At 43.0% G+C, this 12,687-nt stretch overlaps 1 protein-coding gene across 1 annotated transcript in view; it reads left to right on the top strand.

Moving 5' to 3' along the window:
* The window catches only part of PAH (phenylalanine hydroxylase), a 39,186-nt gene that overhangs the window by 12,435 nt on the left and 14,064 nt on the right, over nt 1–12,687 (top strand). Inside the window, exons 3-5 of the mRNA XM_015867612.3 lie at nt 511–694; nt 7,977–8,065; nt 9,747–9,814. Coding sequence (XP_015723098.1) covers nt 511–694; nt 7,977–8,065; nt 9,747–9,814 — 341 coding nt within the window. The remainder of the gene's footprint in view (nt 1–510; nt 695–7,976; nt 8,066–9,746; nt 9,815–12,687) is intronic.

Genomic DNA, 12,687 nt, shown 5'->3' with positions numbered 1-12,687 from the left:
TGGATCTCTGCCCAAAACCTGCTCACAGACCTGGAAGCTGTGGAGGTGGCTTTGCAGATGACTGTTGGCTGGGCAGAAGCTTAGATCATAGGCCAACCCAATCCTTGCTTTTATGACCTCCTTTAAAAATGTTCATAAATACAGCAATCACCTTCTGTTAAGAGGGAGAAACTTTTTTTCCCATATTAATCCTGGGAAAAATTCTTATCCACACAGATGAGATTCCAGTATGTTTACACTACTGGAGTTGTCATTTACAATACAAATCCTATTTGCAACTTGTATTACTTTTTTCAAAGGTTTATGTGGAAATGGTTTTTATACTTCTGCTTCTCAGTTTTCTTTTGCATCCCCTCCATTTTTAAAGCCTTCAGTCCAGTGGCCATCAGAGTCAAGTCTCTACTTATGAATTGTTAGTACTATATGGTATAAGTAGTTGACTGGTGCCTAGTCTTTATGTTGTATTCCTTCTTTCAGATGGTGTGTGACCAAAATCTTTCTTTCACATAGGAAAAAGGCATAAATCTGACTCACATTGAATCCCGACCTTCTCGTCTCAATAAAGATGAGTATGAGTTCTTCATTAACTTGGAAGGCAAGAATGTCCCAGCACTGGACAAGATCATCAAGTCCTTAAGAAATGATATTGGAGTAACAGTGCATGAGCTTTCACGAACAAAGAAGAAGGACACTGGTAAGGATACACTGGCAAAGATAATATTGACAAGGAGTATTCATGTTGCACACTTATTTCTTTTTCCTCCAACGAAAGTGTTATCCTTGGACCTGCATGATTGTGTCTCTTTCCTTCTGTCTACTTTGTGTGTATTGTAAGCTTTTTCATACAGATTTTTTCAATATAGATTGCCATGCTCCATTTTTTGGCCAAGTTTTTAACGAGGTCTCATATGAACTGGTGTTACAGTATTTTGTCTTCACAGGTTTGGTTGACACCACATGCAGTCTCTTAAAGACAGCCTTATTGCAGCATGTTGATTCACCAGTTTTTGCTCATTTGCTGACTTCTTACAAACTCTTTATTTAATAGATGCTTCCTACAAAGTCCAGCAGCCTTTCAGATTATCCTCATTCAGAAAGGATCAGATAGAAAATGGAAGCATAACAAAACAAGAAGTTACCATGAAGCACAGATTTCCACCTTCATTTCCATCTCGTTGAATGTCTTTGCAACCTCATGAATCACACCGGAAAAACCTTGTGGTGTTGTGGAGGTGATAAGAGCCCAATTACATGCAAAGCCTGGCATGAAATGGTAGCATTCTCAGGGGGATAGTGCACTCCTTTAAACACCAGGATTTACTTTCCAACATCAGTCTCACGAGCTCTGTCCACTGGCCTCTGAAGCCCCTTCCCATGTGTGGCACTTGCACCTCTGGGCTGACATGAAACGAGGGGAGGAAAAGTTCCCAGAAGTGTCTGTTTCTCTTTCCCCTATTCTCTTTCATCCAGGTATATGCATATCAAACACTGTTTGCCTCTCAATTATTTGTGCCTCCCCTAACTTCTGCTATTGAAATTAGTGAAGCTCTACCACCCACTTCAGTGGGATCAAGAATAACTCTTCACTACTGGAAGAAGTTCTGGGAATAACAGTAGTTCTGCATTTGGAGGAAATAAGGAAAGATTTTCTGAGCTGTCACACTCCTAATTTTTGCTGGAGTTGAGACTGCCTTCTACAGTGGTGGCTGCCCAATGTTCACTCTGAGACATACATAAATGCCGCTTCAGATAACAGATGTGATTTTAATAGGATTTCAGACTTTAAATACTTTAGGTCTGGATTGTCCTCTTCCTTTCTAGGAACAACATGAAAGGACATTAATACCTTCATGAGATCAGGCCTGGTAATCCCTTTACCATCTCCTTTGTGTTCTCCCCATGACATTACATTTGAAGATGAAAACAAAGTTGGGAAATATTCTTTGGAGTCAGTTCTCTCCATTCATGAGATGGAGGGACAAAGGGTTCATTAGGTGATTTATGGTCGTGTCAAAGATTTTCTCCTTTTAGGACTTTTTTATTATTATTATTATTTCCAGGAGAAAGGTACAGGACCTAGCAGGTTTACCATTGCTTTTGTTTTTCTAATTGTTATTATGAAGGTCTTAAAATTATATGCAAACCTAGGCCAGAGACAGATAGAGATGCAGCTCTAAATGCCATCCAGGGAGTTTTTGTGACTGAAATTCTGACCTCAGAGAAGTAAAAACACCCATGGTCTGCTGGTCTGCTGTAGGATTAGATTTCTCTGCATGTTAATGTGTTGATCAAAGCATTTTTTGAGCTAGATTATCCTAGTGTGTGAGTTCTGCAGAAAGGAAATTGATCCCCTTCCTTATGAGAGGATAACTTGTGTTTGTTTCTTAGTTTTAATTACTGAGAAACAGTATAAACTAGGAGCAGCTCATTGCCAAGGGAGGAGAGGAAGACTGATATTTCTTCTTGCTTTTCCCCTTTTTCTTTTCTTCATATTTCAGCTTCTCTCGTGAGTAGTGAGGATCCAGTCAAACTGAAATCCCCAAAGAGCCACATCTGAAAATTCAAAGAAGCACTGCTTAGGGATTGAGATGTGGGTGGCAAATTCTCTGCTGAGGCAGATACGAGGGCAGACTGAAATGGAACATACTGAGCTGTAGGAAGAGTGGTAAAATGTAGCCCTTTATTTCCGATGGCATTAACAATTAATACGCCTTGTGGTGCCTTTTAGGTCAGACTGCCTTTCAAAAGTATGCATCCTCTTGGCAAATCTGGTCACAACCTACAGATGTGCTTTTGTGAAATTTTATTCCCAGAGCACAGAATGAGAGTGATGCAACTCCAGGGAGCAAAATCACAAGCATATGGCTCATGGGGATATTGTCACACTCTTCTCAGCTGACAGGTAAAGCTGGGAATGTTTTTTCCCAGAGCCAATCTACAGTCCCATGAGTTTGATTCTTTCACCATTGCCTACATTTGCTCTCAGCCCTTCCTTTGTATGGATTCACATTGCTCATGCTCATGATTTGAGCAGCAAACCCCTCTTTCATTCAGTTTCCCATAGGAAGCAGATAGTGCTGCTCTTAGGGCAGTGCTTTGTGGAGAGTTAGAAAAAACTTACTGTCCTCTCTCAATAGCTAAGCATTAAACACATGCACGTGCTATATTGGACAAAGTATAAATGAAAGATTCAGTGTTTTTATTTTGTTCTGTGATTATTATTATTATTATTCTTCATCTGGACACTCTAATTGTTTTTAGGGTCTTTACTCTTGTAAAGGCAAAAGGCAGTTTTGGTTTTCCTTTCACACACCAAAAAGTTACAAATAGCAGGTTCAGATCAACAGTGTAATGTCATCTGAGAGCAAACCAGCAAAATGCCATGAATGTAACAGTAGTTTTAAAGCTCCAGATGAGATGGGATAGCAGTCACTGGGCCAAATGGCTTTTGTAGAGATGGAAGGATTTGTTGTGAAAACAGTGTTTCTCTTAATAGCTCTTTTTGGAAACAAGATGGGTATCCGCAGACCTCTTAGACCCCATGAATAAAAAGAATTAAATATTATTCTGTTGCTGCATTAGGGAAATGCAGACAATTTATTGCATTTCTGAGACAGTCTGGAGGCTGATTTTCTGTAGAGGCCTTGTTTGCTAAACCCTGAGGCTGGCCAAGGCATTGGGGGCTGTTTAAAAAAGGGCTAAACCTGGGCCTCGAACTGCTATAAATTGCATAGACCTGTCTTTGACCCTCTTCACAATGATCCAAATGGAAGAGTTCTGTAGAAGTCCTTGCTGTCCTGCTTTGCTGACCCTCATATAAATGGCTTATTAGCATTCTGCTAAGCATTTGACCCCATGGTAATTTGGTCACCACTTGGGTGTCCAGAACAATCCCATAAATGCCGCTGTTTCACTTACAGACAAATCAATATTTATTACTGATCAGCCCACGTTTGCTCCTCAGACCTTCACAGAGGCCCAGTGTTGCAACAGCTTGCTCTGGCTATTTGTTAATGGCCATGCAGACAGACAGTGAGTCTGGCAATGGAGCTGGAGGAGGCTGTCACAAACAAAATATGGGACAGATTAATCAGGGGATAATTTGATTTGATAGTTGCTGGGGGGCGGGGGGGTTGGGGACAGCATCCAAGCACATCACAGCCACAGAAAGGCCCTTCTGCACCCTGATGCCTGTTGTTGGGGCTGTATGGATTGGGTGCTGTGGCTGTACCATGGTTGTTCTCAGCACCTGTGATTATTGTTGCCAGAAGTGCTTTAAAAGGTTCAGAATGTAACATTAGTTTACAGTGGTGCAAATAACCCAGAGCATCCATAGGATTCCTCTTCTAGATCCTACTGCTTTCAACCAATGGAGCTCTCCTTGAGCTACTGTCATTGCATGGAGTGTGTGAGGGGGGAACAGGGAATAAGTCTAGTACCTACAGTGGCTGTGCACCTAAAAGATAAGATGCTGTGCCTGTGTAAGGGGAAAGTAAGCTACCTATCTACAGGTAGTAGAGTCAGAGTCTGTCATTGCATCAGCCTTGGGCATCGGTCTGTCCTACAATTTATCACAATCTGCACCATGTACTCAGGGAAAGCTGTGAATAAAATGTGTTTAATGAATGCAAATCATTATTATACACATTTTATCACTTCTTGAAATTGGAATGATTCAAACCATGGCCACCTTAAGCTTTCTAAATCAAGGCAGCAGATCCCTTCATATTTCACAGAATCACAGAATCACAGAATCACAGAATTACCCGGGTTGGAAGGGACCTCAAGGATCATGTAGTTCCAACCCCCCTGCCTAGCAGGGCCACCAAACATACACCTTTACTAGATCAGGTTGCCCAGGGTCCCGTCCAACCTGGCCTTGAACACCTCCAAGGACGGGGCATCCACAACCTCCCTGGGCAGCCTGTTCCAGGGCCTAACCACTCTTCTAGTGAAGAACTTTCCCCTAACATCCAACCTAAATCTTCCCTCCTTCAACTTAAAACCATTTCTCCTAGTCCTGCTATTATCAGCCCTTTCGAAGAGTTTACTCCCTTCCTGGGAGTAAGTTCCCTTCAGGTACTGAAAGGCTGCAATGAGGTCACCCCGCAACCTTCTCTTCTCCAGGCTGAACAAACCCAACTCCCTCAGCCTGTCCTCATAGGGGAGGTGCTCCAGCCCCCTGATCATCTTCGTGGCCCTCCTCTGGACCCTTTCCAAAATCTCCATATCTTTTTTGTACTGAGGGCTCCACACCTGGACACAGTACTCCAGATGGGGCCTCACAAGAGCAGAGTAGAGAGGGACGATCACCTCCCTATCCCTGCTGACCACCCCTCTCCTGATGGAGCCCAGGATCCCATTTGCTTTCCGGGCTGCCAGAGCGCACTGCTGGCTCATGTTAAGTTTCTCATCTATCAGGACCCCTAGGTCTTTTTCTGCCGAGCTGCTCTCAAGGACAACTCCTCCCAGCCTGTACAGGTGCCTGGGGTTCTTCCGGCCCAAGTGCAAAACCTTGCACTTTGCTGTGTTGAACGTCATTAGGTTCACCCGAGCCCAGCTTTCCAGCCTGTCAAGGTCCCTCTGAATGGCATCCGTTCCCTCCACCGTATCGACTGCACCACTCAGCTTGGTGTCATCAGCAAACTTGCTGAGGGTGCACTCCATTCCCTCATCGATGTCATTAATAAAGATGTTAAAGAGCACCGGTCCCAAATTTCCACTGTAGACCTCAGCCCCATTGGTCTTTCCAAACAATCTGGACCTTTCTCTTCATGGTGTATCCCTGGCAGAGGTGATTCCTCATTCAAACATTGGCAAATCCTTTCCTGTAGGGCTTTACCTGACAGGCAGCTTTTGTCAGGATTGTGATAGTGGGGTGTCAGCTCCCCTAACAACAGTGGGGAGTCTGAAGCACAAAGCAGTGTGGCAGTCCCCCACCCACAGCACACAAAAGTCAGTGGCAGAGCTGGGAGATAGATGCCATCATGTCCTGCTGCTTGTATAAAAAATAGGGGCAGGATGGCTGGGTGGCTCACCCCTAATACGGTAGAAGACAGTACTGACTCCTTTCTAGGAGTCAGTATAACTCTCTAACTCCTTCTAGTCACCTCCCCCAGCTGGTTTAACTTACAAGGCATCAAACAAAAAGGTCAGTGCCCTTTGGGGAAACAAACCAGCTAGTGGTAAACCCAGTGGTCACTTAGAGCAGATCTTCTGGGACTGTTGCTGCCATCTAGTGACTTTTTCAGGCCTGTCTATTAGGGCAAAGCGGAAGGGTGTGCAGCTCGAAATAGGGGACCAAGTCTAATGGGTCTCCGCAGAAATGCTGGTTGGAGCCGGGCTGGATGGAGACAGGAGCTGCATGGACAGAGTCAATATGGTTGTGGGACCCCAGATTAGAGGGTGTAAGTGATCTGCATGCAGCCAAACCATGGCCACCCAAAAAGTGACTCGTGTTGCTCTGGCCACTCTGCGCAGGTGCCTCGCAGAAACCCAGCACCACAAAAGCAAGGCTAAATAGTCCTGGAGGCAGCATGATCCTCTTATCCCTTCGGTGGTCCATCAGGAGCCAGGATGATCCCTGTCAGCAAGGCACTGCGGGAGCTCACATAGCAGCTGCCAACAGAATCCTCAGAGGCTCTGTCCTTGGGGGGGGGGGGGGGGGGGGGGAGCTTTTCCTGTGATCAGGTTAATTAGGCACAAAACCCAAAATCAAATGGGGAGGTATGGCTGAGTGACAGTGCTCCCAGCAGCTTAGTGAAGCCACACAGAGTGATGTTCTCCAGGCTGTCTGAGCAGGTGACCCTGTTCATTGAGAAGGTCACAAAATGAACTGCCAACATTTTACTGACAGAGAAATGGCTGAGAGATCTCAAGCTTGGAGCAGTAGACTTTAAAGTTATTCTATCCTACTGAGGATAGATCTGTCAGACTGACTTGTATGTGGAGTGGAGAGCATATGGGATGTGAATACAGAGCCTGAGAATAGGGTGCATCATTACATGGACCTGTTGTCTCTGACCCTCAGTAAAAGCAGAGTAGACCCAGAAATGACAAGGGTACAGCCAAACCCTCCTAAAAGAGGTGGACAAGAGATCATCCTAGCACAGCCAGTGTGAATATGTGCCAGGCCTCTTGTTGCTGAGGGGAGTGCCGGGAGTGCCTACACTGCAAGTTAAGCATAGACATGGCTCCAAAGGTCTGGTCTGTTCCACGAGTCTTGCAATGAGCCCCTCCTTGTAGCTCAGTTGCTGTGAAGGCACTTGCTTTCCACTTTCCCCTGTCCAAGCACACCACATCTGGAAAGTCCCATTGTTCTTCCTTGCCCTCCACCTTATGACCTTCTGTAAACAGAAGGCCACAAAGGCATTCCATGCCATGTAGTCAGTGTGGTCCCATTTCAAATCCTGGCTGCACTGCAGGAAGCGGGTATAGAATGTGAGTTACAAGGCAATGATGAACCAGGCCCAGAATTTTAATTAAATGAATACATTATTGTATAATGGGTGCAGTAATACAATGCTAGTTTGAGGTATCAGAGTGCCATTTATCATTTTATTTTGGCATCCAAGCCTAAGTGAGGCCACCAAGTAAGTCTTAGAAAGAGATTTTCAGAAGACATTCCTTTGAAACAGTTGATTTGAGCTACTGTGAAAGCAAGGACAGTCTGGAAAAATTCCTATGTTTTGGTAAGCCAAGAAACCAGAATAATAAACAGAAAATCATAAACATCACAAGCCAGCTCTGTGCCAAGGGCTGGACTTTCCTGATGCTCTGTATTTTCCCACAGTGCAGAATAGCCACAAATTCAACACAACTTGCAGGGTTTGCTGTTGCCTCCTACTACAGGGAAGGAAGTCTGAAGACATTAGAACCTTACATGTGTTTCTTTATATTTATGTTTGAGAGTTGGATAGATGAGAAGGAGGCTCAAAAACCATCAACAAAGTATCTGTTTCTTTTCTGCTTTGCAGTGCCATGGTTCCCAAGAAGTATCCAGGAGCTGGACAGATTTGCCAATCAGATCCTAAGCTATGGAGCAGAGCTGGATGCTGACCATCCTGTAAGAAAAAGAACTTAGTTGTTTGTTTGTTTGTTTTCTTGTCCACGTGTTTCTAGTTATTTGGATAGACATTTTTCTCATTTACATTTGCTCTGCTTTAAGACAAGTACAGTAGACTAAGTCTCAAGGTTTAGAACAAGAGAGGTGCTACATTTCTAAAGCTAGAATCAGTTCATTCCCTTCTATGAAGTAGATCAACCCCAAAGTTGTTTTAATTTAAGCAAATACCAGCAGGTCTAAAGAGTCGGATACTTCATCAGAGCAGAAGGCCACCACAGGGGCACCTCGGGTTTTCCCATATGGCTCTGATATGCTGACTTGAGACTCAGTTTATGAATCACTAGCAACAAAATCCTCAGAAGCAGAGGTAACAGCCTGGAGGTAGGAAGAATGTTTGTACATCTTATATCACAAACACACAACTGAGCTTAGAACATTGTGATGTAGTTGTTAAATCTGTCAGGAGTTTTGTTTGGTGAGACATGAAAAAAGAAAAGGTTCCTTTTTCAAAAGATTCATGGTTAAAGTGGTAGAGTTAGTTTTACTCACTGGCTTAGCTGAACATTTTTTCAGCTCTTCCAAATATAGGAATACTTGCTGCTTCTACTTCTTCTCCAAGCAAACAACAACTTATTTTCATTTGTCAATACACAGTGAGTTCCATGCAGTGCAAAAGAAATTGCTGCTATTACTTTAATTGAGATAGGCTGATTATAAATAAATTACATGCAGCGCAACAAAAATTGCTGCTATTAGTTTAATTGAGATGAGGTGATTAGTCATTCACTAGCTATTGCTTAATTCGAGAGGTGTTATGTATCATATACAATGATTCATGATACTCGGTGCAGTTGTATGAAAGGCAGAATGAAAAGAGATACACAGAGCCAATGGCCCCCTCATGTGTCATGTGGGAATAGACCACGACTGTGTTAAAAGAAAGAAACAAAAACATAGATGTTGAAGGGAATGAACAGCTCTGCTTCAGTTCCTAGAATTATTTAGAGAGAGCTTTATTCAGGTTGCATTAAGAAAGAAGACAACTTCTGGGTAAATAGACATGGCAACATAAAGAGTATAGAAACAGAGAAATTAAAAAAACCTTTGGAATTTTAGTACTAAAGTATGAGATTTGGCCGCAAGTACATCTATGCCATGCTAATCTGTATTTTTTATGCCAATGCTGGCCGTTATTTGACTGATGCGCTTCAATTGGTGCTCTACCTCTGCCCTCTCCTTTACCTGATTGTGTTTCATGGCCCCCCAGTCCTGTCACTCCATGCACCTCTGAGAGAGACATTCACGAACTCCAGCAGTGCCCATGATGTTACTGCTATTTGCCTCACAGATATTTCTTCTATCTGTGAAGGACATCACTTTTGGTGCTGAAGACACTCCTAGCCCTGAGAAACTTGCATCCTACATAAGTATCACAGTAGGATAGGAGAATGGTTATCCTAGTAGAACATTTAGAAATTATATTTCTTAACTGATCAGACAGATGATTAGCTGCAAAGGTCAAACTGCTAACCACGAAGTCTAATAGACATTCTCTACAATGATTAAATCCTGTACCTCTGGGGCTCCCTGGAAGCTCACTGCTCCTCAGACCAGCCATGCTCTCAGCAGAAGAAAGGCTCTTCACCACCTGCATTTACCCATCATTGCTGTTTCTCTTTAGGGGTTCACAGATCCTGTGTACCGGGCTCGGAGGAAGGAGTTTGCAGACATTGCCTACAACTATAGACAGTGAGTGTTCCATGTGAGGGCAGAAAACAAACCTATGTCTCCTGCTGTCTTTGGGGTTCTGTCCCTGCTGTGAGCCCTGTTTTCTTTCATAAGAGTCCTCCTTCTGCTTGCTTTTCTTTTTTGTATGTTTAAATCTTCCTGTTCATGCATTTATCCTCAAATTGCAGTAAAACAAAAGTAAATTGTTGCAGGCACATGTTCAGATGAGAACATTACCTATTCTCTTTCCCCACAGCACCCCTTATCTCTGGCTTTGTTGTCTAATTGAACAGCAGACTAAGTTGCCACTACAAAGACATGAGCATTGAATAAAGCTGTTTCTGGTATTCTCCTCATTAAACCAGGGCTGGGGGAGGAGAGTCTATCATTTACATTAAAGCAGGAGCTGCATACACTATTAAAATAATGAATAACTTATGGTTCTGATGCTAATCCAATGCCTGATACTCTACTTTTATCTTGTGTGACCCAGCTGCAATCAGCAGTTTGGGCTCTAATTTCTCAAGAAAAAATGAATGGAGATGATAAATTCAGTTAGAACAGGCTTGCTTGATTGCTTTCAGTGATCAAATCTGGAGGAGATAGAGTTCTGTTCCCAGAGCCATTCACACATTTACATCAGTTCTATTTGGTCTGATTCTTGCTGAGATTGGTAAAAAATTGTGATTGCAAACGATAAGGTAACATATGTTGTACATTTAGAGCTCTACTTCTGATAGAACTGTGATAAAAAAGATAATTCCTGAGCCAAAAAGCTTATAATGCATTCATAAAATGAGAGAAATAATTGCCCTAATTGATATAAAGTGAAAAAAAGCCAGGTGAAAAAAGTCAGAAGTCTAATTTATGGCTAGAAAAAATGAATAAGGCTTTGTGGCCAAATTTAGATGGATTTAGTTTCCATTCATAAGTATCCCATGGAAGATTTAACTTTTTCAGATAGCAGATAGCAAATTCTCGTCTCTAGTTTGTAGGCTTTCATCATATCCCACACAGAAATGAGTTCATATTGCACCCTCTGCCTCCACTCCTATATTCAACCCAAAACCTGCTTAGGGAGATGAAACTGTTATATTCCAAGATGTAACTAATTACTAGTTAGTCTGTTATCCAGATTCTCAGACACTCTGGAGCCTCTACAGGCTAGAATCTATGTCCAAAAAGCACCTTTAATGTGAAATTCTTGGACATTTCAATAAGATCTTCCAGCTATAGAGCAATGAGCAGTATGTGAAAGCCCACATTTGGGCTTCTGGGACTTGTGGAAAGATGTGGGCTTTTTTGTGGCTTTGGATGTTGAGTCATGAGGGCCCAAATAGATACTGTATTTGATCTGGGTGCTTCGCCTGGCAGATGCCTTCCAGGGTCTGTAGCAGGATAAGCAGAGGCAAAGGGGGTGTCCCCTTCATGGAGGGACAGGAGCATGGAGAAGCAGGCAGATGGAGAGGGGCAACTAAAGCTATGAGGCACTGTGGGAACTGTCTGAAAAGGTAACGATGCTTAGCTTGTAAAGGCAGTTACAAAGGTGAAATTACTTTTTGATCAGTTTTCTCATATTTTTATTTCCCTTATCAATTTAATCTTCTTATGTGCCCCCTCTCCTGTGATTATTTTGTCCTCTTTTGTCCCGCTGTTTGATGTTCTTTGTTGCATTTGCTGCTCTCTACCCATGTTCTTTTGCCTCCTTTCTTGGTACTTTTACCACTCATTTTCATTGAACACCTCATTTCCCTGATTTGTTTCTGCTTTTCTCTTAGCCTGCCTTCTTCCTCCTGTCTTCCTTTGCTTCTGTCCCTGTGGATCCCTGCAATTTTCAAACTGAAATTTGAAAGATTTTTAAGCCATATCTTCCCCCTGCTGCCCAGGAAGGTGGCTGAGGATTACTTAGATGTTCTATAGAAACAAAAATCCCCCAGCAAGCTTCATAATCCAACCTGATGTTTAAAGCTCCACAGATCAAGGAGGGCTGATACAGAGGTGCAGAAAATGATGGTGCTCCAGTGCAGCTGCCCTGAGGCTCAGTGAAAAAATGAGAGAGTGGAATGGTGGTGTGTCATCAAGAGTTAACAATGGGTCTCTGGGGCTTGGAAAGCTTCAGCATTACTCCAGCAGTGATGTTAACCCTATTAAGTTACTTAAAACCCTTTGATTTTTCAAAGCTGTTGGATTCACCTATGGCCCTATCATTATTGCTAAGGAATTGACTATTCACAGGAGGCCAAAACACATTGCTTGTGACCATCTTAATACCTGCTAGCTTCAACATGAGCTAAGTACGGGGAGGCCTGAGGGTGGGATTTGACTCAAAATTACTTATTACAATAAAAAAGTCAAACTAGCTGAAGTCTGCACCTGTTGTAGCATAAAGCCCACCCCAGAGTTTCTCTGACCCCCACAATGCAATTTTCTGGAGATGATGGTTTCCCTGTTACAACAAAGACAGTTAATGTTGTGTGCATTAGAGCAAGAAATTCAACAGCTGTTCTATACCTGGTAATGGAAAGAAACTGAAATCATCATCCAGTTAATATTTTTAAAATAACATTTCAGTAAGACAAATAAGCACTAATTTATTTATGTCACCATTTTGCAAGAAGTGGACTGAAGAACTCTTTCTCATCGAATCACAGAACGGCCTGGGTTGAAAAGGACCACAGTGATCATCCAGTTTCAGCCCCCCTGCTATGTGCAGGGTCACCAACCACCAGACCAGGCTGCCCAGAGCCACATCCAGCCTGGTCTTGAATGCCTCCAGGGATGGGGCATCCACAACCTCCTTGGGCAACCTGTTCCAGTGTGTCACCACCCTCTGAGTGAAAAAATTCCTCTTAATATCTAACCTAAACCTTCCCTGTCTCAGTTTGAAACCATTC

This window comes from Coturnix japonica, chromosome 1, assembly GCF_054131305.1.
Source record: "Coturnix japonica strain WE chromosome 1, WE-NBRP24, whole genome shotgun sequence".
In the NCBI taxonomy this organism is placed as follows: Eukaryota; Metazoa; Chordata; class Aves; order Galliformes; family Phasianidae; genus Coturnix; species Coturnix japonica.
The sequence above is the reverse complement of the archived record's forward strand: the minus strand, read 5'-3'. Positions and strand labels throughout refer to the sequence as shown.